The 27,856-nt window shown below is 40.3% G+C and overlaps 1 protein-coding gene across 1 annotated transcript in view; it reads right to left on the reverse strand.

Moving 5' to 3' along the window:
• Positions 1 to 27,856, reverse strand: part of arid5b (AT-rich interaction domain 5B) — an 82,367-nt gene that overhangs the window by 53,847 nt on the left and 664 nt on the right. Inside the window, exons 2-3 of the mRNA XM_037123352.1 lie at positions 27,495 to 27,749; positions 16,869 to 17,103 (exon numbers count right to left, since the gene is read on the reverse strand). Of these exons, the coding sequence (XP_036979247.1) occupies positions 16,869 to 17,103; positions 27,495 to 27,749 (490 nt within the window). The remainder of the gene's footprint in view (positions 1 to 16,868; positions 17,104 to 27,494; positions 27,750 to 27,856) is intronic.

Below are 27,856 nucleotides of genomic sequence, written 5' to 3' on the forward strand. Positions count from 1 at the left end.
CATTAGCTGTGGTTGAAGCAGCTGCTCCGCTGGATGAATAGCTATTGCAATGTTAGATGAAACATCGCTGATATCATTGAATTTGCAAACCAGAAAAATAAAAAAGGGTGATGTACCGCTGCTTCTCTGAGATCTGCTTTTTATTGGGAGAGTTTCTGTAGCTGCTTTGGAAGTTGGGAATAAAACTAGTCATAATATGAGGGCTGCTGACAGTTAAAAGCCGATCTACGGCGGCTAATTAAAACCCAAATGTGACTCATGTAAACTGTGTCATTTACATTCAACCAAGCTTAAAAATATTCAACAACTGCCCGCAGGCTCTGACAAGATCTCTCAGGCAAGTGCGCTCATTTTCTCTTGTCACAGTACGAGCAGGAAAAAGCTGAAAACCATTACTCTCATGCTCTCTGTCACCCGCTGTAGTCCTTAAATCACTCACTCGGCTCAAATTTGCTGTTGTCAACATTTCCACATTATCTGCTCGGCCAAGGAATTTACTGGATCCCCCTGCTGCTTTTGTGGGCTTGGCGAGAAACGGTTAGGCGTGTAACCCAGGGCCAATAATGTCACTTTCATATTTGATGTATTTCTTTGCTTTTTGAACACCATAATAAGTGTAAGAGCTTTAAAAATAAATAAATAAAAATAAGCAGGAAGTAATACCAGGAGAAGAGAGAGAACAGCAGAGAGGAGAAGCTTCTTGTTTGGTATTCTCACTCCATCCTGCAGGCTCTCTACTCTCTGCTCCGTATTGATCTTTGAGGTTGCCCTGTTTCCATTTAGCCTCTTCTCATAATATATAACACATCTCTGATTCATCCGCCTTCTCTCTCTCACTTCTCAATGAGGGGACATGACACTGAGAGGGGGCCATATAAGCAGCAGCAGGCGCCCGATCTGGCTATTGGTTTCATGTTATTGAAACCTGACCAAATAAAGAGGGAACAGCATCTGTCAATGACACCAAATGGAAACGATGCACGGGGGAGGGGGGGCGCGAAGGCGTCAAATTTTCACTTGCAACAACCTTGCATTCGCCACGAAGAGAGAATTACATAAAACAATGGAATGGATGGAATAAATTCACTTGCATGACTCATCGCTTGTCCAATCTGTGAATGACTACATTATCACGGATAAAACGAAATGTGCTAGAACATTTTCACTAATTACAAGCTAGTCAGTACTGTAAACAATATCACATTAATTACTCAGGGGGATGCAGCATCAATAAATCACTGTGCCGGAGTAAAACAAAGCAAAGCGGTCGCCCAGTGTGTCACTAACACTCAGATTATTTTGTTCAAAGGGAGCAGAACTGGAATAATATTTCTCTTTTATTTAATGGATCTGCGTTGAATAACATACTGTGTTTGCAAATGACTCAGTGGCCGTCCGTCATCAACATAACATCAGTCACAGACACTGACTCGCCTTTCCTCTGCTCATCATATCAGCTGCAATCTGTGCTCTCACACACAAACGGACACAAGATGTACACAACACATGTTCAGTCCTATAAAAGGGATACTTTATCTAATATATATTTATTAAGGATTTAAAATTGGACCAGGCAATGTGGCTGAAGTCAATATCATGATATTATCAACAAAGTCTAATTAAGAGGCTTTTTTTTCACTTTACTGGTCATTAGTTGTTACTAATTTAATGAATTAATATGGAGAGGCTAATGAGCCTGATAAAAACACAAGATTTTATTGTAATTCAAATACAACATGTGCAAATAGGAGTGATCATTGTTATAATAAGTAGAAGTAATTCATATTTTAACAGTATACTGACAAAAGACTAAATGTTTAAATTCCCACCAGCTATATGGAAGGTTTCAGTATCTTTCAGCTTATCGTTTTCACTTCGCTGTTTTGTTTTACTTCCAGGGCTGTCATTAGCGTCTTTTTAAACAAGAGCCATAAGTTGTTTTCAACCAAAAAAAGCTGTAAGAAACTCACCATACACTATTTGCTCAGCACCAGACAGCAGACAGACACAGTTGGCAAAAAGCTGGTGAACACAGTGGGGCTTTTAGCAGCTAAATGACAGACATCTCCTCTCGAAATTTGGTGGGGAACCAAAACAGAGCAGTAAGAGGAGTGCGTTTAACAAATTGTGAATCCAAAGGAAGGAATGCACTACTTTATAAAATGTTAATATGTAAGAGCTGTGTTCATAGTTTGTGCAGCTGCACCTAGGCTGCCAAAAAAGATCAATAAATAGGGCCAAACAGTTTAAAACCTTCACATTTCAATTTGCTTGAAATCAATAGTTTAAAGGACATGAGTTTGTAACAATAACAACACAGGATTTTTATAATAAACCAACCACAGTACTCGTTTACAATTACTCCCAGTCAGAAAACACTTGTGTCACGTACTGTAAATTACATTCAACTGGATTATCTTATCTGATGTTATTTCAAAGCGGACTCATCCAACACCGACACAATCACTAGTGTTATTTTGGGACCGTATTTTCTTTTGAGGACACAGAAAGGAAAAAAAATGACAGCTTCAGTTTTCCCACTTTTAGCAGTTAGTCAGACAGCAGTGAGATGTTGTTTATCATAAGCAGAGCAACACAGCACATAAAATAAGTGCAGCAGAAACGTCAGATAGGTCAGACCACCATGTTCAACAATACAGAAAAATAAACAAGTTCCCCTATTTCACATATATTGGGATTGCAAATCAACCACCAGCAGTTCTCGGTGTGGTATCTGTAAAAACATGTCCGTAGAAACACATCAGCGGCATAATCTGCTTCCTTGCTGTCCTGTTTTAAACTCAGTGTCAAACACTCATACTTGTGATAACAAATTTACATTTTAACACACAACACTGTTAAGCATGGCTGCCTTGAATCTGGCATTTTCTGTTTATTGAGGAAGTAAGTGACAAACCCAGGAGCGAGTCAACTACTGCAGAATTTCTGACCAACAAACTAGCCGGAGGCAGGTGTGCCCAAAGAACAGGGCCGCAGCAGTGTATCCATCTGTATTTTGGTAAAATAAAAAAATATGTCTATTTGAAGCACACTGGGTGTACAAATGGAAAGTGGAGAAATGGTTTAAGCTTTGCCAGGTATCTATGGCGTTAAATCAATTGTAGCCATCGTGAATTCCATCTGATCACATCTGCTGTACTTGATATTAAAAATATTCTAGACATGAGATACAATGGGTGGAGTGTGACTTTAAGAGATATCTGCTTTCACACTCGCAGGCCATGTCTGTGCGCTAATTCTTCTAAGATAATCATATTCCCACAAAAGGCCACTAACACCCAGAGGAAATGTTCTATTGAAACTGTACAGAGGGCGAGTAACACACCGAGAGAGTAATACATAGAAACGGAGAGAAAGAGAGCCCTCCATGCATGCTGGCTCCTGTTCTTAATTATAGTAAAGCACTAAAGTGCCTCATTCATTTCAGCAGGGTGGGGCACTGGCCTGTGACAAAGAGCGGAGAAAAAAAGAAGAAACATTTATATAATTTTCACCTCAATTTATTCAGGAGCGCACAAGGATTGAGGACACACAGCTATGCATACAAAAACACACACGCACACAGGTCGTAACACTCGTAAGAAGTGTACACACAGGCGCATAAACACAGAGAAAATTCAACTTCCCTCAACTTAATTCCATCCCAGATGTTCTTGCGGTTGACAGAAATGGCTGCACCACATTTTCAAAAACACACACCCATATTAAATGTTTTCAGTTAAACAGAGAGCGAGAAGAGAAGAGAAAAGAAGAGGAGAAACAACACAAGCACTTTCCTCCAGTTGATTTATGTGATTCTATTACATTAAACATTCTTTCCCCTGAGCAGGCTCAGCTCCCTAGCAACCATCGCTCGCAGCCCTAATGTGTCTGGCACGAGGCCAGGGAAAGCTGCCTGCCTTATTGATTGCCAGATTGAAAAGTTTGCATTTAATAGGTCCTGTAATACATGAAGGAATTATTCAGAGGGGCTCCTCGTCAAAAACCCAAATTGGTTCTTTTGACTATCCAAAAACAACAGGGGCCGCGTAACAAATGAGCTATCAGACAGCTCCAAAGGGCCCCCTTTTTGAAATCATACATCGCTTTGTGGCCCCTCCGAATGATCAGAGTCTCTAGGAAAAACATTGAAAGCGTGATTACAATGAGGTCAGAGGCCGCGTTGTCGCTTAAGACGAGGAAGACAAGTTTGTGCCATGTTGATCCCCTTTTGTGTCGTGATGGATTGGCCCTAAACACTGTTCTCAGTCTGGTCCCCGGCTGCATCCTGACTAATGAAAGACTACTGCTGGGTTTTGGGGGTCAATCCACTTATGGTGCAGTCAATTCTTAGAGTAAAAACAAGCTGCGCGGCGAGAACCCAAAATGTGCAAATACCACAGGGAGCAAATTTAATCAACTATCTTCGGTTGCAGAAATACAGCTGCCTTTTGACTACACAAACAAGCGAAACCCCTCTCCATGTCTCTCTGCCTCTCCTCATACAAGCCTAAAAGCTTTTACACCCAGGTGATGATACTCTATCTACTATGACGGCCACTCTCATTTGTCACGCCGCTCTGTCCGACACATACTCGATTGAGCAGCTGTGATCAGAGATCTCAGAGGTTGTCACTGATGGAGAGAAAAAGGGATACATGGAGAGTTTCAGCATTTCTAACTTTCACATATCCTCCTCTTGCAGAATGAAATGGATGACATGTTTGGATTTAAATCTATCTTTAATGGGACAGCAAGTTCCCATTTGAGTGAGTTCTGCGGGAAGGTTAGAGCAAAGGAGGGAGAGGGGAAAAAAACATCTTATCAGGAGATTGGGAATTGGGTCAGGCAAGGAATTACATGCCATTCTAGATCAAAGTTGCCGTGTGTATTTCCTCAAAGAAGGGCCCTCATTATCGACTCAGACTTATTTCTCTGGGCGTATATACTGTGTAAAAGGAAACATGATTTAATATGTTTTCAGTACAAGAATGAAGCAAAAAAAAAGAGCAGGAGGGGAAAAGAATAATACTAGAGGCTATTTGGGACAGGCATGTTTCCCAATGGTAAAAGTGTAATGAGAAGGAGAAAAAAAAGGGAGGGGGGTATTTGTTGGAGATGTTTTGGGGGGGGGGGGTTGTCATTCAACATAGCTCTATTGTGAATTCCTGTCATTATATAAGAACCTCTCTTTCTCCCTGTATCTCTCTCTCTCTCTCTTGCTATCATCAGATCTGCACGGAGGAGGAAGGCTTTAAATAAACAGCCCGTTGAGTTAAGCCAACTGGAACCCTTTTCAATAATTACATCCAGCACAATACTCAATTTACATTGCATTTATTTAGCTGGAGGACTTGACAATGTGGCAAAGAAAAGAGTGACATTAGCGGCGGATGATAACAACTAGAGCGGTGCGCTCCCCGAGGGGAGACGTTTTAGTCTGTGGCTTAGAGGGAGACTTTACAGATAGCAATATGTCATTAAAAACCAGTGCCATCTGTTCAGATTTCTTGTTTATGTGCTGTCACTGGTATCAAGCGTATTGAAGACACAAAAGCAAATCCCAGAAAATGCAAACTGTAGGATTTTCTCTTGCATATTTTGTCGTGCAATTAGCTGTGATTACACATTCTAAAAGCGCCACAAAAAAAAGACAACAACCACCACTAACAATTGTTTTCTCTCCACAAGCTCTAATGATCCCCGTTTGAAGTTCCCCCAGCTCGGTACTGTTTTCCCTGTTGTGTTATTCATGAGACGCACACAGAATCTTGGCTAAACAAGCAGGTAATTTCTGATAAAACTACTGCTCCGAATTTCAGCTTCAAACTCATTCATTACAGATTAAAACACAGCCTGTGATGTGGCAAACCTCCGCTTCACCAACAGAGCTGTAATCAGTGTAATGCAGCACATACAGTGTCTGTAGCCGCTTGTCTCACATTGCACAGGAAAGATAAGAACTTCAATGGAGAGAATATCTACTTGCTCCGATAACAACTTTATGTCCGCTGGTCGCTCATGCCAAAAAATGCTTTTCATTTCTCTCTGGCCATTTTTTATTTTTTTATTACCACCACTCACAATGAAACTAATCCAATCTGATTTGAAAATGACAGAGGGACATATTTTTGTTTATTATGTTAAACCCTTCCACAGACTGTTATGTATTTTAATGACACAGTGAGAAGAGACATGAATCCTATAACCCTGATTCCAAAAATGTTGGTATGCCGTGTAAAAACAAATAAAAACAGAATGCATTCATTTGCAAATTAGCTGGATGAACAGAAAACAGTTTCATTACCAGCTCTGCTTGTGAACAACTGAGCCTTTCTAGTATGAGCCTTTCATAGGGTTGGGCAATATATAATATATTTCATTATCATGATTTGAGACGTACATAGTCTTAGTTCATATCATGACACAAGCATATCCAAAATCCAAGTGTTGTCTTTTCCTGGTTTTAAAAGCTGAATTACAGTAAAATAATGTAATTTTCTGAACCTACCAGACTGTTCTACTTGTTACAATACTTGAATTACCCACTTAGTCATTAAATCCACATTACTGGTGGTTATTTGTCAAAAATCAGTTCATATTGAGTAAAAGTACCAATTGCCATCCCAACATTGTCATAACATTGAGATAATAAGTCCAAAATGTCATGATAATAGATTTTGTCTCCCAATCCTAGTGTTCATGAAGTGCTTTGGAGGAAATGTATAATATTATACTATTTACTATAAATATACTATTTAATCTACCATGATAAAGCCTACAAATTCTGCAATATTATGTTAAGGCTATCTGGCGCAGCCCTATACCACCTGTTGTCAATTATCCTGTTTACCTGGGAAACAGGAGTTCTTGGATCATTCCACAACATTCCCAGTGTTTTTTCACCAACTCGTTTGAAACATTAGCAAATAATCAGTTTTTGTTTTATTTCTGTTTTTCATATTTAAATGAATTCTTCAGTTTGATGATAAATATTCAGAACTGCTCCTGTCATCAATCTGCTCCACATGAATGCTGATACACAAACATCGGGTGGTTTTACTACATATCTATCTTTATCTGTGGAGTCCTCCATCTGCTTAGCTGCTTTCACATTCAATAAATTTAAGTTGCACTTACTACACTGGCACATATTCATTCTGTGACTCCGCTGGTGTTAACTTTAGATATTATCCTTTGACACGTCGGATGAAACAACAGCTTTTCCCTGAATTATGGCTGAGGGGAAAATCAGGGGGAAAAAAAACAAGCCTGGCTGAATGCCTCTCATTTTGCCAAGTGCTCCTCAGGCCAGTACATAACAAGGAAATGGACTGACAGGTTGAGAAAGAGGACAGAGAGGCATCAATGATCTATTGTTTGCAGCCAAGGCGCTCCCTTCCAACTCCTCTGGCAGTCAATATATCAAAGAAACCAAAATATATTACACCATCTGCACCAACATGTTTTACAAATACAAATTACGTCATTTGTGTTTCTTTGGCTTAATAAAAGCATTAAGAACAGTTATGTATCCAAGGAAGTATGTGTGAGCATGTTGTGCATGTGCACACACACACACACACACACACACAGACACACACAGACACACACACACAGAGCTCCCACCAAAGGTCTGGAATCTATCAAATCCCTCATTGCAATTACCTTTCAATGCTGGTAAAATGCATTACCTCTGTGCTGCAAAATGAACACTATGTTATTCCTTCAAGGCTGAGTCTATCTTCCACACCAAGCACTGCAGTACTCACATATATATATAGCCTGAAGCCTGACTGTGTGACCCTCTTGCATCAGTTCTGCCTTACAGATTATGACAGATATTAAGTGGATGTTGAGAATGTTGATCTGCAATCAGCGGCAAGATCTATTTTTACCTTGGCGCAGGTCTGACTCAAAGTGTTTTTCCAACACTGTAATGCTAAGGTGGAATTAAATGGGTATTTAATGTGGGGGATCATTTGTTCACTCTCAATCACAAGCTGCAGGATTCAAGTTATTATCATCAACGTGCACAGTTCAGTCATGTTAAATCATGTATCCATGGAGCGTGAATAAAGTGAGCCATGATTCAAGTTCTTACACACAGAACTGGATCTTTAAAGTGTCACTTTAGTAAAAGTGTGCATTAAGTGTTGATGTACCACAATTATAAGTACTTAGTGGCCTCCTCAGTACTCATAATGCATTAAAATTGCTCCTATGAGTACACTCTAATATTACAAGATTATTATCACTGATGCATAAGTGGCTTTTTACTGTTTAGGTGGTTGAAGTGGAGCTAATTTCAACTAATTTAAAAATTATCGTTATCATTTTAATAGAATAAATATATAAAAACAAATCAACAAACATAATTGACAAACTCATATGATTTGCATTTAAGATATTTATCTGTGAGGTAAATGAAACCATCAGATAACCTAAAAAGTGTAATATTTCCTTCAGAGTTGCAGCAGAATAGAAGTATGAAGTGGCACAAAGTACCTCAAATCTGCACATTCCTTTCACATTGTGTTTGTTTGTTGTTTTCAGTTACTCCACCAATTTTGCATTGTTTTTAAAACGTTTGTGACATTACAAGACATGCGGGTTGTTAGTTAAATACACACCTTTGCAATGTAAATCCCTGTGGGGAACAGAGTCGAGCTCGGTTTGCACATACATATGAAACAGCCCTATAGGAGTACAATGCTAGACCAGTTGGACTGCTTTTCATTACCCACAATGCAATTTAAAAAGGATTTATACTCCGTTTTTCCACATGTGTTGTAGTACTCCCAAAAGACCTGTAAACACACTTTGATGTGTAAAATTGGTGGAGTTAACCTTTACTGTTGATCTGAACTTTCAGCTCCTTTTGATAGGAACAACAGGGCGTCCAGAAGAGGACAGTTTTACATGCGTTCATAAAACAGATGGACTGTCATGCTCATAAAATATGCAGAGTTATTAATTGTGCAATCTGTGATGTCTTGAATGCCTACTGAGCAGCACACAATCATCCATATCTATCTGTCTGAAGGCAGAATGTGAATCTGTCAGGGAGAAATAAGCATATCAGGGAAACATGTACAAAAGGCAGTTCTGCGCTGAAATATTAATGCCGCTGTAATGCTTGAAATGAGCATCGTTTTGACAAAGACGGATATAGAAATCTCTCCATAAAGCCTGCTGGTTGGGTAACACTTAAGCATGAGTCAGAGTGTAACTGGAACTGGCAGGCAATTTGTTTAAGAAAGGAAAGCAAATGTTCCTCAATCGACACAATCTCAGACAAAAAACCCTCCTGATCCATGTTATTTTAAACTGTTTTGTAACAAAATCGCAAAATAATTATCATTTAATAATCTTTCAGGAAATTTGCCTTTTGAGAGAACCTCACTCTCTTTCTGAGTATTTGAGATGTCTGGCAGAGGTCACATCAATAGGCATCTCTGTTGTTCCAGACCTGACTAATGGAGAGAAGAGAGACACAACTGTTCAAGCACTTCATTTCCTCTGAGGCCATTCTCATTGTTTAACCATCCACCAGCCTTCAGCCCCCCCTGCCCCCCTCCCTCGCTCGAGTCGGAAAACACATTATGTGACATTCCAGAAATAAAATAACACAAATTATTAATGAATATAGCTATCCAAAGAAGCTGAATTTGATTACGGTGCGAGTCATAACAGGATATGGCTCGGGTGTTGGGTGGTCTCTCTCTCTCTCTCTCTCTCTCTCTCTCTCTCTCTCTTTCTCTCTCCCCCTCTCTCTCTTCTTTCTCTCACAGTGTGTCTTTCTCTCTCTCTCTCCCATTCAAATTCGAGGCATGCTCAAACATCTAATAGATTTTTCCACCCCGGCACACAATTTACTGCTTACAGATTTAGAATTCTTTGGCTTCCGGCCAGTCAGAAGAGAATTAATGATATGAGCACATCAGTGAGGAAAAACAGCTTGTGATTCTCTCTCCTACAGGTCTGAGCATAATGAAGAAGATACTGCCATAAACCCATCCACTCCCACCCCCCTGCACAACACCACCACACAGAAAAAAAGAGAAACATAGCAGAGAAGGAGAGAAAGAAGGGTGGGAGGGGGGAGAGAGAAGCACATAATCAATACAAACACTCCATTAAATTACTTCAAAAGGGATTTTGGACAGTTTGTAGAATTAGTTCTGCAGAAAAAAGCAGAAGGGGAAGCAAATATGTTTGGGGGCGGAAAGCAAACAAGTGCAAACGGTACAATCTGCCACATATTCTGAATGGAGTACAGTGTGGTGTGCCTTACAGAGGCATTCTTTCTCTGTCAGAGTCACAACATGCCATTACTCTTGTAACACCGCGACACGCTCTCTTTATCTTTTCCAGGAAAGCGCTCACTCCTTCCCACGTCGCAGTCGAAACATAAAACATTTTCATGTGTGATAGTGGAGTCAAAGTCCCAAATATTGTTCTGTATTGTCACCAAGACAAATCAACCATGAGAAGACAGCATCTGTCTGTTTCCTTATCACCCGTTCCTACCCGCATAAACATTCGCAGACGCTCTGAACAGTCTCTGAGAAGGGACAGAATCTACCCTCTACATCAAATTGAAATGTTCCGACTGAAATATTGTCGGGATATCAACTCGGGTATAGGTGCTAAGCCTGGCATACAGATCAGATGTTGCATCAGAGGAATATACAGTGGATTCTAGCTCCGAGCGGGCGAGGCTGCAAAGGATCTTGAAATGCCTGCGATATTGCTCCTCGCCTCACCGTCCTATTGTACCCTCAGCTCAATCAGTGTGGGCTAGAGCTCTGATCACAGAGAGTGATGTATTAGTGTGCCCCTAATCCAGATGACCCATTAATTCTTAATTAAATACAGTAAAGAAAAAAAAGGTCACAGTAATGCTTTATAGCCAAACTACCAAGGCATTGTTCTTGCTTTAGCTTCAGGAGCTGCAAAAAGCATTATTAACTTTTAATAAAGTGCATTGTCAACTGATAAAAAATGCATAGTAAAGTGTGTATTCATTTCAATAAAGCAACAGCAATGACATAATAGGTTAGTTAGTTAAACCAATGTTCATGGGGCTTTTATTCAGTTGTAAAGGTGCATTATGTAAGACTTTTAGAATGACTAAAATTATCAACGGAGTGCGGAGAAATAACAGTATTGATATCATGATGTTTATGTATTTTGTTGCACAGATTTGTTCTTAAGCTAGAACGCTAATCAGCTAACAGCAGCTACAGTTAGCAGCAGTTAGCGGTTACTCTGGAAATATGCTCCTGCATTTGTTTTGAGGATGAATTCATAGATATTGCACCTTTAAACTGTATATAACTGTTTAACGGTTTCTTACAACCGTTTTTAATTGCTTACAATCCAACAACAAATGTGTTTGTTCTGTTAAATTAATAATATAATAACACTAACAGTCACACTGATATCATTAAGCATCTTGTAAGGACTTCTGACGGCCTTTTTACCTATTCACCTAAAAGATGTTTTAAGATTTCCATATAAAGAGTTACCAAGGTCAGTTCTACACCTAAAAAAGCTTGATTTTTGAGTTGAATGTTAATGTACAATGAAGTGGTGCACAAACCCTTTGAGGAGTTGCTCAAATAAAAACATTTTAAATCAATTTTACAGCTCAGTTGGTAGAGAAGGTCGGCCATTTATCGTGGAGTTGGGGTTTTGATCTCTGGCTCCACCTGTCCACATATTCAAACGTCCTTGAGTAAGACGCTGCACTCCAAATTGCTCCTGATGCATGTTTATGGAAATAAAGCTAAGCTGCTCCGGACGAAAGCGCCTGCCAAATTAATGTAATGTACTTAATTTAAAATCTACAGCATGCACAGTAATGAAGGTCAGCTATTACGAGTTATTGGAAAATCAATGATGTCATTCTTTTTATACAAACAGTTGGACTCACAACAAAGTGCATTTTGATTCAAATCTATCAAGGCAATTTTTACTCTGGACGTTGATGGAGATATTGGATGAAAAACATCAATCACAGCGAACCATCTGCAGCTTTTCATACAGCAAAGGGACGCATGACGAGCACGTCTCTCCTTGAATAATAATAACTGAATGTCATTAACATACCTAACTGAATATTCCATTAAAGTGCTTTAATGCATTACACACTGTTGGGTCAAAGGATTCGATATGCATCACAGCAGGAAGCTCCTCACATCTTATATATATATTCGTCAGAGGTAGCAATAAACCCATCAATATTATTTGGAGGAATTTTATGTTGTTATGACCCTCGCAAAACTGAACCATGAACCAGAACTACAGATGACACTACAGGTAAGGGCAGGGGTCAGCAGTGGTGGAATGTAACCAATCATCTTGCAATTCAGAGTGAAATATTTTACTTATTCTCCACTACATTCATCTCACAGCTTTAAATACATTTCATAAAAGTACAGCTGAAATTATTTGAATATTTTGGAGTTTAAGACTGTTGGTGAGACAAAACAAAGGATTTTGAAGGTGTAACATTGGGTTATTTGAGCAACTGTGATGGCATTTTTAAAACAAAACCATTTAATCAATTGAGAAATTAATCAGCAGATTGAACCATAATGAAAATAATCATGATCATCAATAATAGTTGCAGTCCAGCAATTAAAAATGAGCTCCATGTCAACCAGCAACAACAGCTGAAGTAGACTTTTGCTTTAATGTATGACTGTTAATCTATGACATGACAAAATGGCACACTTAGGCATGTTTATCTTATTATACTGACGTTCACTGCAGGACTTTTACTTTTAGAAGAGTGTTTTTACAGTTGTATTAGCACTTTTCCTGAACTAAAAAATCTGAATACTTCCTCCCCTGAGAGTCACGAACACTATCTACTGTACATTCTTTGTTCTTCGAATTGCAGGAGTCGCAGTCTATGACCTTGTATAATCCTCCACAACATCTCGACTCACAATCTGCTCACTGGCTTCCATACCGAAAGCTAAAACTGAAGAAAAGACACGGCAGTAAACCTATTGAGCTGTTTTGTTAGCAAGAGCTATCCTTGTGTTTTTCCTTCTTGTTTCTTCTTTAAAACATTTTTTTATTATTTTGCGTCTACAGCTCTGTTTCACCCAGCACCAGCCAACAAACTGTATCAGCAGATACAGCTCGACAACGCTCAGCCTCCTAGTATACAACCAGAAACCAATTTCGGCAGGCAGCAATGAAAAAAAAAGAAAAAAAAAGAAAAAGGAATCAGGCCAGTCCTCTGGGGACAGATAGAGGGGCAGAATGTAAACTTCCCTGGCAAGCTATCCCTTGTGGATTGAACTGTAAAAAGAAGCTCTAATGCTCCCTTCAATACGAAGATAACAGATAAACTGAGTGGACAGTTTACGTTACCTGATTAAGTGAATTACATTACAGATTACGTAAGGACTGAAAAGTACAGTGTGTGCACTCGTAGAAATATGTTATTACTGTCAACTTGGCTTGGAATATTGTAAAGCTGTAATTCCACTCAATTATTCTTTAAACATTATGTTTTATATAATTAAATGTTTTTTTGTGTTATGTGGGCCACAAAAAGACTGAAACCTTGGAAAAGAAATGAACAGGTCATCTTTCATGTTCGTACCGTCAGCTGTCAGTTAGCACAAAGACTGGAAACGGGGAAACAGCTAGCTGAGCAACAAGGACTTAACAAAAAACAGGATTGTCACATGGTAATTAGTGATTCTCTGATTTCATGGGAGTCAGTTTTTGTTATGGTTGGACAAAGGTAGCTGTTTTCCTGTCTCCAGTCTTTAAGCTAAGCTAAGCTTGTCCATCATCCATCCTCATTCAGCTCTTGACAAAACATCAAAAACTAGTTTTTCTTTCCTTTCCTGTTTATTTCTTTTCAAAGAATGACTCTTATTGTGGCCCGTTTTACAGAGAGAATATTTAATGACATAAAACCTACCATAAAAAGATAATTTAATTGAGCTGCATTTTCCAAAATGCAATATTCCAATCCAAGAGGACAGTAATAACATATTTTTACAAGAGCATGCATAGCAACATATTTACTTTACAGACGTGGTGAGACTGGTAACAATCTTTGTGTCTGACTCAGGGCAAGAACAGACCGATCCTGCTTGTTTCTACAGCCGTACAAATTAAATCTTCTGTCCTTGTAGTTTGATAGCTCAGAAAGTTGCATCATTCTCGAGGCTCCTCTACTGCCAGGTCAGCTGCCCTGTAAAAGCGTAGCACTGTTTCAAAGCCTGGCTAAAGCTGGAGTTTGAATTATGATACCAATCATCTCTCTGCCTCACAGGTTTTAGAGAGTCACAGCTGTCGATGCTGCAGGACAGCAGCAAAGGTCACTTGTTTTGCTAATTAATTACTTTGCGCGGGCATCTTTGGTTTCACTCTTTATGCATTTCTGAGGACAGAACAGAACCATGACGCTCCATGTAATCTAGATCAAGAACAAAACAACTGTCATTCGGCTGTCTGAGACACATTTCTCTTGTAGTATTTTTCATATGCCGCCTGTGAGACACAAATCCATAACAGTGTACTTAATTCACAGTGGCAGCGTGCCAGGAAAAGTTAGGATACGCACTTGGAAAAAAAAAAAGAACAGTTTCCCTCGATAACAATGGCACACTTTATTGCTCTTTAGCTCACAATGGTTTTCTGTGCAGCTTGTGGTATTGCTGCAGTATCCTGTTATGGGGGAACAATCCAATTCCTCTGACATAGTTACAGATCAGCCTGAGAATAACAATCAGCAAATACATCATTCAAGTAATGCAGCCAGCAGCCACCTCAGGCTGTTTACAAATACAATCAGAGAGGGGAAAAAAAGTGTAGCTATATCATAAAAAAAAAAAAAAGTCAGTTTAGTCAATGAGCCAACATATTACACAGAATTACAGACATTCAGCTGCAGGAGCTTTAAGGATACTTTTATATCTGATCTGCTGCTGCTGTGGCATGAATATTTCATTCCGGTAGTGAGCAGCATTGCAGTGGCATATTTCATATTTCTATGCAAACCCTTGCTCAGAGTAACATGCATTTGCCTTGATGAATAAGTGATCTCTCTCTCTTTCTCTCTCTCTCTCTCTCTCTCTCTCTCTACAACTCTCTGCCCCTCTCATATTGTTAAGACTGTCAACAACTGACACACGCCAAAGATGCAGTGAACAAACAAACAAATGGATAAGTGAGTGCACACCACTGATTGTCGGTGTGTAGCATGTGTGCTTGTGTTCTTCAACAGTACGTGTGTGTATGTCAAAGTGTGTGTGTGTGTGTGTGTGTGTGTGTGTGTGTGTGTGTGTGTGTGTGTGTGTGTGTGTGTGTCTCTGGTGCCCTGCCAGAGTCTGAGCCCGTTCTGCTGAGTGGGCAGATTCTCTGGCGGAGTGTCCCATCGGAGTGACAAGTGCATTTAGAAACAGCCTGATGGAGTCATTAACGGCAGCGCTGCTCATTAGCAACACACACACACACACACACACACACACACAAGCACACACAACCCCTCAATAACAATAGCGTCATCGTCAGGTTATTACACTGGTTCAATCTATAAAATCTGGACGATACAGCACATTTACACAAAGCCATGATATGGTGCATAATATCATTCAAGAAGCAGGCTGACACATCTGATTATGAGAGCAGGCAATCACACGTACACACACACAGACACCCACAGGCTTGATCAAACTATATTGATTACTGGAATAACAACAAAGCATCCATTATTGATCCTCTTGTCCTTTCTCTGTACAAGATTCAAGCAAAGTCGGGTAATCAAGGGCATTACAGCATTCCTGGAAGATCTCAAGCACAACAGTCATCAATAAACCACTATTTTCTTCAGAAAAATGGCTCATGTTTTTGAGCCAGCAGCAGTTTCTCTTCCATATAGGCTTAAGGCATGAGATGATTATTAAAAAGGAATTAATGAAGGATAATACATCCAGGCTTAAATCACCAGGATACATACTTATAAACCGAGAAGACGTACTCTAATTGTGTTGGTATTTTTAGTTTGCTAAGCTACATTATACCATTACAATCAGCATTAGGCATTACATCACAGCCATGTGAGCGAGAGGCAAATAAGTGGGAAACGGCTTCAAAGGGAACATTATGTTCTTGCTGATTATTAGGCTCAAATGCCAGTTTACTATTTGCATCAGATGAGTCATCCGTGGAGACACACAGCTTTATGTTGGGACTGATTCATGGGTAATGCTGTAGTGAGCCCAGTGCAAGAATCAAACAATCACTGACACTTTATGGCACCATGTACATGATGAACACGCCCGACAGCCATTCAGACCCACACAGCAATGATCCTTAAAGCTCCTGAGACACGTCAGCAATTATGATCTAAACTGAGGGATAAGACGGTGTCAGAGGTGTTGTGGACTGCAGTTTGATGTGACTCAATTATTTATAAGACATTACCAGCAGAATTATGTGATATTTTTTGTGATGCTGCCTTTGTTGTTGTTGTCACACTCGGAAAACAGAGCTGTTCTACTCTGGGATCATAATACGTTGGCAAACACACTGCCATTACCTCTAGCCTGCCTCTATTAGTGTGATTCTCAGCTCATTATGTCGGGAGGAATTCCAACTACGTACTGATAAATTACTCCAGTCAAGACAACACTTGTTAAACCAACCAAAGGACAATAAACATAAGCTGATTTATGGCACAGACAGGACACAAATGCATAAACATTCAACCCAGCAGCCTCATAGAAATTGGAAACACTGCAGTAACCTTTTGAGATGGAGAAACACTTTGAAAGCAACCTAAAAAAAGACTGCAAAGAAAATTGAGGTTTCTATAGGGCGCTCACCTAGGTGCGCTCTCTCCCTCTGGACATCCTTGAAGTTGAGTCCGCTGGTCAGGGTGCTCTCTCGGTAGCGGTGGAGGGCCTCCCGCCTCCCGTTGGTCCCCAGCTCCCGGAGCACGGACTGCTTGAGAGGCTCGGCCTTCAGACAGTGGGCCCATCCTGAGAAGTCTGGTACAGTCCACTTCACCAGGTCGTCTAGTCGTACAATCACCTTCTCAGACACTGCAATTACCTCATGCTGAAAGGGAAGCAGGGCAAAATCACAATTACAATCAGAAGCACATACAGTGATTTTTATAAATGGAGCTGAGCTGAGGTCACGGATAGTTTAGTTCAGTTCTGTTGACAAACCTTTTCACAACAGCACGTCTGCAGATGTGCATGATTGAAAGTGACATTTCAAAGCTGTTTTGCTCTGTTAAGAAACTGCACAACAAACAAATGAATAGACTTTGCCAACACACCATGCTGAGCATATATTTTCATATTTGCAAGTTCATTCATCTTTTACATTTACAAAGTGTGCAATGCATTTTAAGTTCCTCTTGACAACTCTTCCACAAACTCGTCCCTTTAGTTGGTTCTCAGTAAGTTTCCTCACAAATATAGTTCCTTTTAAAGTTTAAAACATGTTTGTTTTAAATGTGCTTCCTAAAGTACAAATAAAATAGTCTAAAAATACTCACATGACACTCAGCTGCTAAATATGACATACCATCTCTCCCCTTCCATTGCAGTCACAACAAAACTCTGCTGTCGTTTGAATCATCTACCGCCTCAAGTTGTTGCCAGTTTCTTACAGTACCTAATGTCACTAACTAGCTAGCTAACATTGTAGCAGTACATTATGCAGGGAGCACACTTTAGAACTCAACTGTTTACAAAATGGCAACTACCATCCACGAAACACAGACACCAAGTGATACCAACAGTGTTATACGATTGGCTGACAAAGTATGTAGGATGTTAGAACCTGCTGTCAAAATTCTTACACAGAAATAAACAAAAACAATTTGGACCCAATAAATAATGTAATATTATTAATTCACAATCATAATAATGTATAATAATAATGTGAACTTTTCTACAAATTAAGAAAACGGATTTGTCTACATGAAAAAATTACCAATATGACCTTTAAAGTCCTTAATTCAAAATATCACTATTAAAATATCGCAAAATATATCTAAAAATGAAGTAAAATTTTAATGTTGTAGTTCATCATTGGGGAGAAAATTAAATAGATAATTTACTGTATATGCTGCTGAGTAGGTAAAAGGTCAAATTTGTGGGGAAAAAAAAAAAAAAAAGTCTAATTCCCAAAACTTCCAATGAGCATCAGTTTTTTACAAGTTGGGAATGAGACTCAAAATTAAACCTTTCAGCAAAGTTTCCAACAAACATAAAAGCGAAATAGACCTAAATGGAGTCAAAAGTACGTTGTTTTTCTCTGAAATGCAGTCTATTAAAAGCACAAACTTGCTTTAAATGGAAATACTCAATTAAAGTTCAAGTATTTAAATGTGTACCTAACTATAATACTGAAAATTCAGTTCACATTCCACCACTGGTAAGTTATGTATGGCAGCAAAAGGCGATCTTACTCAAAGGTCAAAGGTTATATAAAAAGGACAAAGATCAGAATCAGAGCCGGAAGAGGAAACAGGACAAACAACAGAACGTCCTTGTTTATCAACTAAATTGTTATGAGTGTCAAGTAGCATTACGGCTGTGGATGCACATTAATGTAAGTAAATTACAGCAGCATGAATATGGATGATGCGGATGATTGCTGAATTGAATTTATGCCAGCAGTTAAATCAATGTCAGAGAGGACGTAGATGTTTGAGACTTTTTTTTTTGATTAGCGTTTAGGAAGTCTGTTTCCTGATATCCACCATGAATGCTGAGATGTTATGCTATTAAATCACTAGCCACACTCGCTGGACATGATTATAGCACCTTCACAGTACAGAGGAGTTTTAGAAATTTGTTAAAGTGAAGGTGTAATGAATAGTAGGAGAAAGCTGCGAGCTACACGACACACAATAACACTAATGTGACGCTTTCAGGGAAACTATGAATGTAAATCTGTAGCAGCAATGTGTGCGACTGACAGTGAGGCACACTGGTTTTGTCTACATACTATTGGCTTGCTTAAAAAGATTTGTTCTCTCTGGTATGTGCTTCCTTTTCATAAAAAAAAAAAAAAAAAACTGAGGTTGATTCAAGCCCTTTTAATAACTCTCATACTTGAGGAACTACAAGTCCGGCAGAGAGGGAAGGAAGCAGAGATGCTTAAATGTGTTTCCATTTGAAGGGCTAATGGCTGAAGTGTTTGTTACCGAGTGGAGTGGAGTGCTGGAAGATGGCTATTACAGAAACGGCAGAAATCTGGAGGACAGATGTGCACAGGCAGAAACGCAGACACTCCGAGTAGTTCTCAGATGTTGATGTTTACCTTGGTTATCTCTATTAAATCTCCCATTTGCCCGGCATCTTTCTAGCTGTATTTGTCCTCAAAGAGCCTGCATATGACTGGCATTAAAATCACATTTATTTACTCTACATTGACATGTTTACGCGCTGCATGTATGAATGTAGAGAGGGTGGACGTAATAAAAGCTACACCTATACGATCTAATAAAAATCTGAGCCCAGTAAATCCTTCTTTTGTGAAGTTTACGACGTCACGTTTTTAGAGATGCCTTTTCCCACGTTTTAATGCATTAATTCGTTAGTGTTCCTCTTATTCTAAAAACAAACCCATGAACAGAGGACTTTTCAGCGTTTCAGATTCTCTCTGAGTGCTCTGTCTATACAATTACCCATATTCAGTTCTCACATCATCTGCAACTACAGGCATATCAAATCCCAACCAGTTGGAGACAGTATTTCCTTATAAAGGAAAAGCCTGCGAGGGATAGCTTGATATAGCTGTGCCTCCCTCACTAAGTAGAAACATCAAACATGGGTTTTCGGTCTTCTTATAATGAGCTGTCTTCAGCTGTCAAGTGGTGGCGGGTGGTTGTAACCGGCTTTCCGTGCAATGAAAAACTGACTGCTGTTTCTGCCTTCAGAAAAGCAGGCCATTTGAATAATATAGAGCAACAATAAATAGCATTCAGCCTACAGCCAGAAACCGCATTGTAGTGTATATCTCTACAGAATTAGCTACTGTACTTTGATGCGATCTACTGACAGCACATGGAGAACCAAAAACCATGAAATATTTCAGTTTGAGTCCATTCGAAACAGAAATAATGCTCTGAATGCTCTGCTGCTGATGTGTGAGTCAAACAGCAATACTTCAAGTAATCCAATAGCACACCAGAGCATACGCACAGCAACAGCAAACCTTAAAAACACACAGCCGTTCCCTCTATATCAATCAGCTGAATGACTTGGTGCCTTGTGTGAGTGTCAACAGATCCTGTTTGGGGACTTGTTCGGCCTGAGAGCAAAACACAACAGGTGAGAGCAATTCAGCAGCTGTCAGCACAGTCCAGAATATAATCAGTCTATGAACGGAGCCAAAACAGGCTACATCCATTCGTTCTTCTTTTCTTTTTTTCTTTTTACAAGCCAACGTTAAACCAGCTGAAGTCTGTGGGCTGCTGTGTGAAACAGCTTGTACAGTCAGGAAGCTGAATGCAGGCTTGTGGTTTGCTCAAGTTGTGATATTTGATTGAGAAATTTAAAATTCAGTAGAATTAGGAAATGTGCGTTTCTATGACAGTATGTTTCTGAGAAACCAGCCAAACTAGACCGTTAGTGAGAAACGATCACAACAACAGCCTTTTATGAGTCTGGTCACAATGAGAAAAACAGAGGTATTTAATGAGAAAGATAAAATCAAGGCTGCAACTGATTGTTTTCATTATTGTGTAATCTTTTGATCTGTCAGGAAATCGTGAGAAATAAACCCAAAGACAAAGAGTCAAACCATAAAACTATTCTAGCTGCAACAATCTATCGATTAGTTCTAAATACATTAATCACCAATTATTTTGATAATCGATTTAAGAAATATTTGAGGATGAAAAGTCCAAATTCTCTGGTTTTAAGTTCTTATGAATGTTTCCTGGTTTCTTTACTCATCAGGAAACTGAATATCTTTATGTTGTGAACAAAACAAGACATTTGAGGACGTCATCTTGGGCTTTGGAAACACTGACATTTTTGCCATTTTCTGGCATTCTGTTGACCAAAAAAAACTGATGGATCAATCCACAAATTCATCAACAACGAAGGAATCATTAGCCCTAAACTATTCATCTATGACTAAAATCGTTACCATTTCATCATCCATCAGATCAATTAATCGACCAATTCTCTCAGCCCTCCACCAAGATGAATCATTGCAGCGGCATTCATCTTCATTGCAGGGGTTCTTCTTCTCATTGCTTTGATTTCTTTTGTGTCAAAAGATGAGCTTTAGAAAGTTGCTCTTCTGTAAATGCCGCCCGACCACACTGTCCTGTCATTTCCAGTTAGGCAGCTGATAGTTCAGCAAAGCGGCAGACACAGCCAGCAGGCCACTTGATAATATAGGTCAGAAGACTGCAAGCCCACAGCCAAGAGGTGACACTCCACATCAGCAACATACCAAACAGCCGGGTGTCATTTCACTGACACTTCCTACACAGATGCATTAAGAGCGTTTATACACTGTGAGTCCTGCACTAAAATGTCTTAATGTGCGACTATAATTTTGCCTCGTGCACATCAGTAAACGCACATACTTTTCTAACAGCTTGTTTTATGATTGAGTTAAAATGCAAGGTAACACATTAACAGCTGAATGTTACATTCTGTCTTCGCTCTTCTATCAGTAATTCATGTTATTACTGCAGCAGCACGATATCTCCAAAAACATTAACTGAGTGAATTTATTGCTATGACTGCACATAATGGACTGACAGTGGAAGAAAAGCAGACTTCTGCTGTGAAACTGTAGATAACTCTCTTCCAGCAACCCATGACTCCAGCAATCTCATTGAAATTAAACTCGCTAAAATCCATATCATTCAATTTATATGGATGCGGCAGTGTACTGGTGGCAAAAACAGCTCATAAGGGACATTCCCAATTCTATATTCGGTGATCCAATTAGAAACAATGCACCCTGAAATATTCCATATCGCTGTGAACAATTCCCTGCGAGAAAATCCACGCCACTGTGCGCAAACAGTGAGGGAGACATTCCTGACTGTCAGCGTTCTGCGGCGGAGCGTCTCATCGCTCGGACAGGACTTTCAGCTTTGGAGTCAAGGGGTGCTCGCTCCCAGTGGGTGGGTGTCTTTCTATACTGTGGGTAGACACACACTCACATACATACACACACACACACTCTCACACACACACACAGTGCTCCTGTCATGCTGGGAAGGTTTCAGCCTGCTGCCTCAGAGAGGTCAGCACTGGAATTCCTGAGGCCAAAGGAGATTAGTAATTGAGTAATGGACATGGTGACATGGACAATGAGGAGACAGAGAGGCAGAGAGGGCAGGAGAAGGAAGAGAGGAAGACAGAGAGAGAGAGAACGAGGGAATGAAACACAATATGAGTTCATTATCTGTCTCCCCTCCCCATGACTGACCTTGGCTTCAGTGTCCCAAAACAAACTTATCTGGGAATTAAAAAAGGAGCTCTGGGGAGTAAGCCAGGGACAATTGAATTAGAGTATGTTTTTTGAGAGTGCCTCAAGACTAGAAAGACCTCAAGGTACAACATTCAAAGGTGAGAGTTATTGTACATAATGTTCTGCCGCTTAATGCATGCAGTTTATTCATATGCATAAAAGTTGCTGTAATATCCGTGGGGCGCTGAACTCATCTTTTATTCACTGATTCCATTAAGAGATTGCTCTAACATGAGCCGCGGTGATATATGAACTTTGCATTCTTTCGCTGTTATGATGACAGAGAAAAATAGGGAGATAACAGGAGATTTCAAAAGCTCCTCTGCAAGTGGGTGAGGCATCCATCATGTAAGGTGACACCACAAAAAAGCTGCGTCAGCTCCCTCGGATCACTGAATCTTTGTACTCTTGTATTTTGGCAAATGCACACAGAGACAAAAAAAGAAAGAAAAAAAAAAAGAAGACTAAATGCGTGATGACTCCACACGCTCCATCTAAGAAACCACAGTTAAGAATGAAAAATATTGGCTGGAGTATTAAGCAAGAGCTTCTCATCTGTGGCTGCATTCTCCTCAAAGGTTATAATAACGATCCACTGTAGCTGGGGGCACTGGAGTCATGCATCAAGGCAAATGTTTGCCTGTTCAAGTGGTTAGTCAATGACAAAGTGGAAAAAACTGAGCTAAAGAGCACCAAAAGGCCCTTGTGTGTTGACAAACCGACGCGCTGCTGTAACATATCATTACTTAGACTCAGAACAGTTTTGTGTAAAGAATCAGAAGATTGTGAAGCACCAGAATGACAACAGCTAAACCAATGGGAAATGTTAGCGGGGTTTGTTTTTATAGCCTTTGAAGTCCAGGGTATTCCATTTTAAAGGTTTTAAATTACACTATCCTAAAAAGCTGGTAATAATTTACATGCTATTTCAGCAATGGTGAGGAATTCACTGGAGGGCAGTGTTCAGAGTTAATGACTTGTTCTGCGGCAGGAGGAGGCACACATGCGCGCACGCCACACACGCACACTAAAAGCCCCCCCCCCCCACCTCCTCCTCCCTCCTCCTCCCTCCTCCCCTCCACCTCTAAATTCCTGCCATTGTTGTGTGAATGGGGAGATTTGGTATAATGCACAGACTGGCCAAGACAAGGCTGCCGTATGGACGCTTTAAAAAGATCACTGTAAAAATCTGCCATATCACATTTACACTGAAGTCATTCAGCAGAACGACCTTATCCATCAAAATGCTGGTCGCATATCTAAGCCACTTACACTTAATTCAACTAGCATCCCAGATGCCTGAATTACCCATTCAGGGTTTTTCCCTTAGGAAAAATCAAAGAAGCAGCAAATGAATACAATCTAATTTCCCTACAAGCTGGCTTTCCAAGCACTGAAACACATGCATGGACTACTGCCATGTACTGAAGAAATGGCTCTGGATGCATGCCAAAGTGTTTTCCACAGCAATCAATACTGGCCTACTGCTGCAGTCCCCAGCTTGTCAGTGTGTGTGTGTGTGTGTATGTGTGCCAAAGCCTTGTCAGCTAGAGGGACAGAATAGAGGAGAAGAGAGGTCAGATGAAATCAGAGGTGATGATAATAGCACATTAATATAACATGATCCAGAAATATTCTCCGCGGTCGTGAATTCCCATTAAGAACGCTTTGCTGTATTCGCACTAAAGTGGGATATATAGTATAAGATAAGCGTAAGCAATTAAGCGCCTGGAGCGGAGTATACAATAAGTGGGTGTTGTGTGTGGGGCGAGCTGTTATCTACACACTCTGTCCAATAGCGCTCTCCTGAAGGGGAGGAGAGTCCAAAAAAAAACCAGAAAGTATTACAGCCGGAGAGCATGGCCATTTGGAGTGAGAAGAAATAATGTGTCACTCAATGAGTTTTAAAAACACATGTGACTGTTCAGTCGGTGGCAGTTTGCAGGCAGACAAATAGAGCAGAGGCCCCAATAGAGGGTTTGTCATAATGGGTGAGCAACTCGACACAAAGCCTGTTTAAAGAGCAAGCAGAGCTCAACTGGTGGGGGTAAACACTGCTTGTCAGGCGGAGATACAATGAAAAACAGAGCTTCCTCCACATATGGACTTAATAATTAACTCAGTATAAATAGATTAATACATTTTCTCTGGACCTGTTCATCAACTATTAAGCAAACACGGGGCGCCGAGAGGTAGGTTTCCTCCAGTGAATCATCCCCTCTATTTCCAGCCAAAGCTGACTGGATTTAAAGCTGGCTGCGTTTAAAAGGAATTGACCTCCAACCCTGTGACAGAAGAAAAACAAGCACAGTAGGTCATGGGTTGGTTCCTCTTGTCACTGCACAGCACAGCAAAACTCAGCGAAACACAGCGCGGGAGAAGCCGAGAACAAACAAATACCTGAGAAATAACCAGGAAATTACATCATAGCTGAGAACACGAGTGAATCAGTAATCCAATTCCAGTGAGTGAGTTCAATATACAGCTGCTCCGATGTCTTGCCTTTTGGTATTCAGAGGATATTGGCTTCGGGCTTAAGATAATAGCTATCTGCAAAGATACGAGGTGTGATGTCAGAGAGAAAGGGAGCGACACGGCTCTGAATGTTTACATGTCAAGTGTCAAACACTGTGTCTGGTTTGTGTTGTGTGAAAATATTCAAGGAGGAGATCTAACATGATCTAAGAATAAATGTCACAAGCCTCAATGTCAGAGTTGTGGCTTTACCTCTCGACTGGTGCCTCTGCTCATTTGGCACTAAAACCCTGTGAAAACAGCACACTTCCTGAGAGCTGTATGTTATCTGCTTCATATCTGCATGAGTCACTGGGCTTATTTGAACTCCAGATTTTCAGCCAGTCTATTACAGATCTGTACTTCAGTGGAACTCCACAGTCATTAATCTGTGTTTATATGCAACCAGAGTCCTGAAAAGAAATGACTAATGCGAAGTTTATAAACTCCACTTCCCCACGCAGCTAAAAATGAACTCTGTGCTAATGTTTACATTTCAGAAACAAATAATCTCTTCACACATTCGTCACTCAGAAGCAGTATTTAACAGCCAGTGACTTTTAATACTTTCGATTTTGCAGTTTTTAAAAAAAAATTCATTTATTTATTTTATTTTGCGGGGCTGGTTTACCCTTCCTGTTTGTTTTTTGGATTATGTGCTGCATCTGTAAGCGCTCCTAGCTGACTCATGCAGTGCAGATTAGTGTTATGGGGCAAAGTCAGCGCGAATCTGAATGGGCTCAGTGAAGGTCATAAACTGACTTGAAGTTGTCAGGGCAATTTCCACTGTGTAATATACAGTAAGTAGTCCGATTTGCTGAGAGCCGGAGCTTTGACAAGCCCTTTAATTGAGGTCAGCCTGCAGGCACCTACATTGCACTTAGACACACCGAATCATCCTCAAATTATATTATTTCTTAGTCTGGTTTATTCTGTAATCAGACTGCAACTTCAAAGCAATCTGTCTCTCCTGCCATGATGCAACTTGCTGCATAATTCATGCAGGAGAAGGCTTTAAAGATTTCACTTAACAGACACACAAACTACTATTCTGTGTTTCACTTCATGTCCCAAATTTGCTTTGTTAGTGCAGCCCTTCTGTCATTTAATGTAATGTTTTCCAGATAGACCCAGAGGACTGGAATGTAAGCACTTTGCAATGCAAATAAGTCTTTGGGAAAAGGGGCGGAGCTGGTGTGTTGTTGCGCAAGTGTGGCCTCAGAATCGACGATGCATGCACTCAAAGTAATTACTAAATAATTGCAGCGTGTTAAAGGCTAAAGCGAGAGGGCTTCAGGAGATGATACCCGTTCACAGAAGAATTCTGCCACAAAGATGATAGCTTGTCTAAGCGGCGGCCCATAAATAGCCACCTTTCTCATGAAAGGGAAATGTGATAGCCACTCTATTACTCAAGAGGAAAGAATGTAAGTAAACCATCAGCGGAAGAGTCGAGTACAAACACGGCTTTGTCCTTCCTTATAAACAATATAACAGCAGCAGAGAATCATTTCCATCCAGCCGCAAGTGATCAAAAGCACAGAGTAGTAATTAAAGTGCTGCCGTCGCTGGATGAGGCAGATGAGAGAGAAAACAACACACCATTTGTTTTACAGCAACAACAACACACCAAAAAAAAAAAACAACTCAATATCAGAGTAATGCCATGCAGCGCTGCGATGTGACCGGATCACAAGCGCCACATATGGCCACAGTCAATCATAACTATTGCCTTTTCTGTGCCAACAACGGCGTAATGTAGCACAGAGGCGTCTTTTTTTTTTCTTTTTCTTTTTTTTTAAGCGCTGCCTCAAATGTGAGCCTGACAACATCACACTGTGGAGGATGGAAATGTCCACATGGAAAAATTATGCAAAGCCTGGAGAGTAGTTAAAACGTGTCGGCGCTGGCTCTGCTCTGCCACGCTTTATGACTCGCTCTGCCTCTTTCAACATCAGGCGGCATTACAAAATATCTAATAACTATCGTAGCGACTGATCTGAGCCAAGTTGACCCCATGCATTCATTACCGTTTCGCAATTTCCGCCCGTATGTCAGTATTTGACACGCTTTGCCGAGAAATGAAATGACAGAGCCTCGGCGCAGGATTCTTGCGGATTTTCCCCTTTTATAAGACAATTAACCCCATAGAGCGCAGCGGCAGCCTTATTGAGCGCAGCTGGACAAGTGCACATTCAGCAGTTGACAACCACAATAGGCAAATAGGCTCAAGTAAAACTAGAGAACAAATACAGCTGTAGGTCAATCCTTTTTATACCGCTCGGATACATCAATGTCAGCATCAATACATGCGTTTATGAATGCCTCCCAGCGGAGAAAACACATCCAGTGCCAACTCCTAACGCAGTAAAAGAGGCTGTTTAATCACAATAATAAAACATGCTCGCCAACAGAACAGGAAGAAACACACAGTCATTTGTGCTCATTCACCAGGCGATTAATATTCCTACCTCTCCGTGGGTGACTGTCCGTCCCTGGGGAGTATCCTCGGGTAGAAAATAAAGTTTGGAGCTTGATAAAAGTTGCTTGCTTGTTCTTTCTTCCCAGAGCAGCTGAAGCTCCGCTATGCAAATAGGATCCTCCGGTTTACATCTGACGAAGAAAAAGTCTCCGAGAGACAGAATCCTCGGTTTGCCTTCCCGGTGAAATTTAAAGGCTTTATAGAATATATATGGTCCATGTAAGCCGCAAGACGAGCCCACCCACTGTAGAGGAAAAACACAAACGGGGAAATTAATGAATGGCTTTGCATCAAGTCTTTTTTTTGGTAAACAAATCGTCGCTAAGTGGACACAAACATTTCAAACATCCA

The sequence above is a fragment of the Acanthopagrus latus genome, chromosome 15, assembly GCF_904848185.1.
Source record: "Acanthopagrus latus isolate v.2019 chromosome 15, fAcaLat1.1, whole genome shotgun sequence".
Taxonomy (NCBI): domain Eukaryota; kingdom Metazoa; phylum Chordata; class Actinopteri; order Spariformes; family Sparidae; genus Acanthopagrus; species Acanthopagrus latus.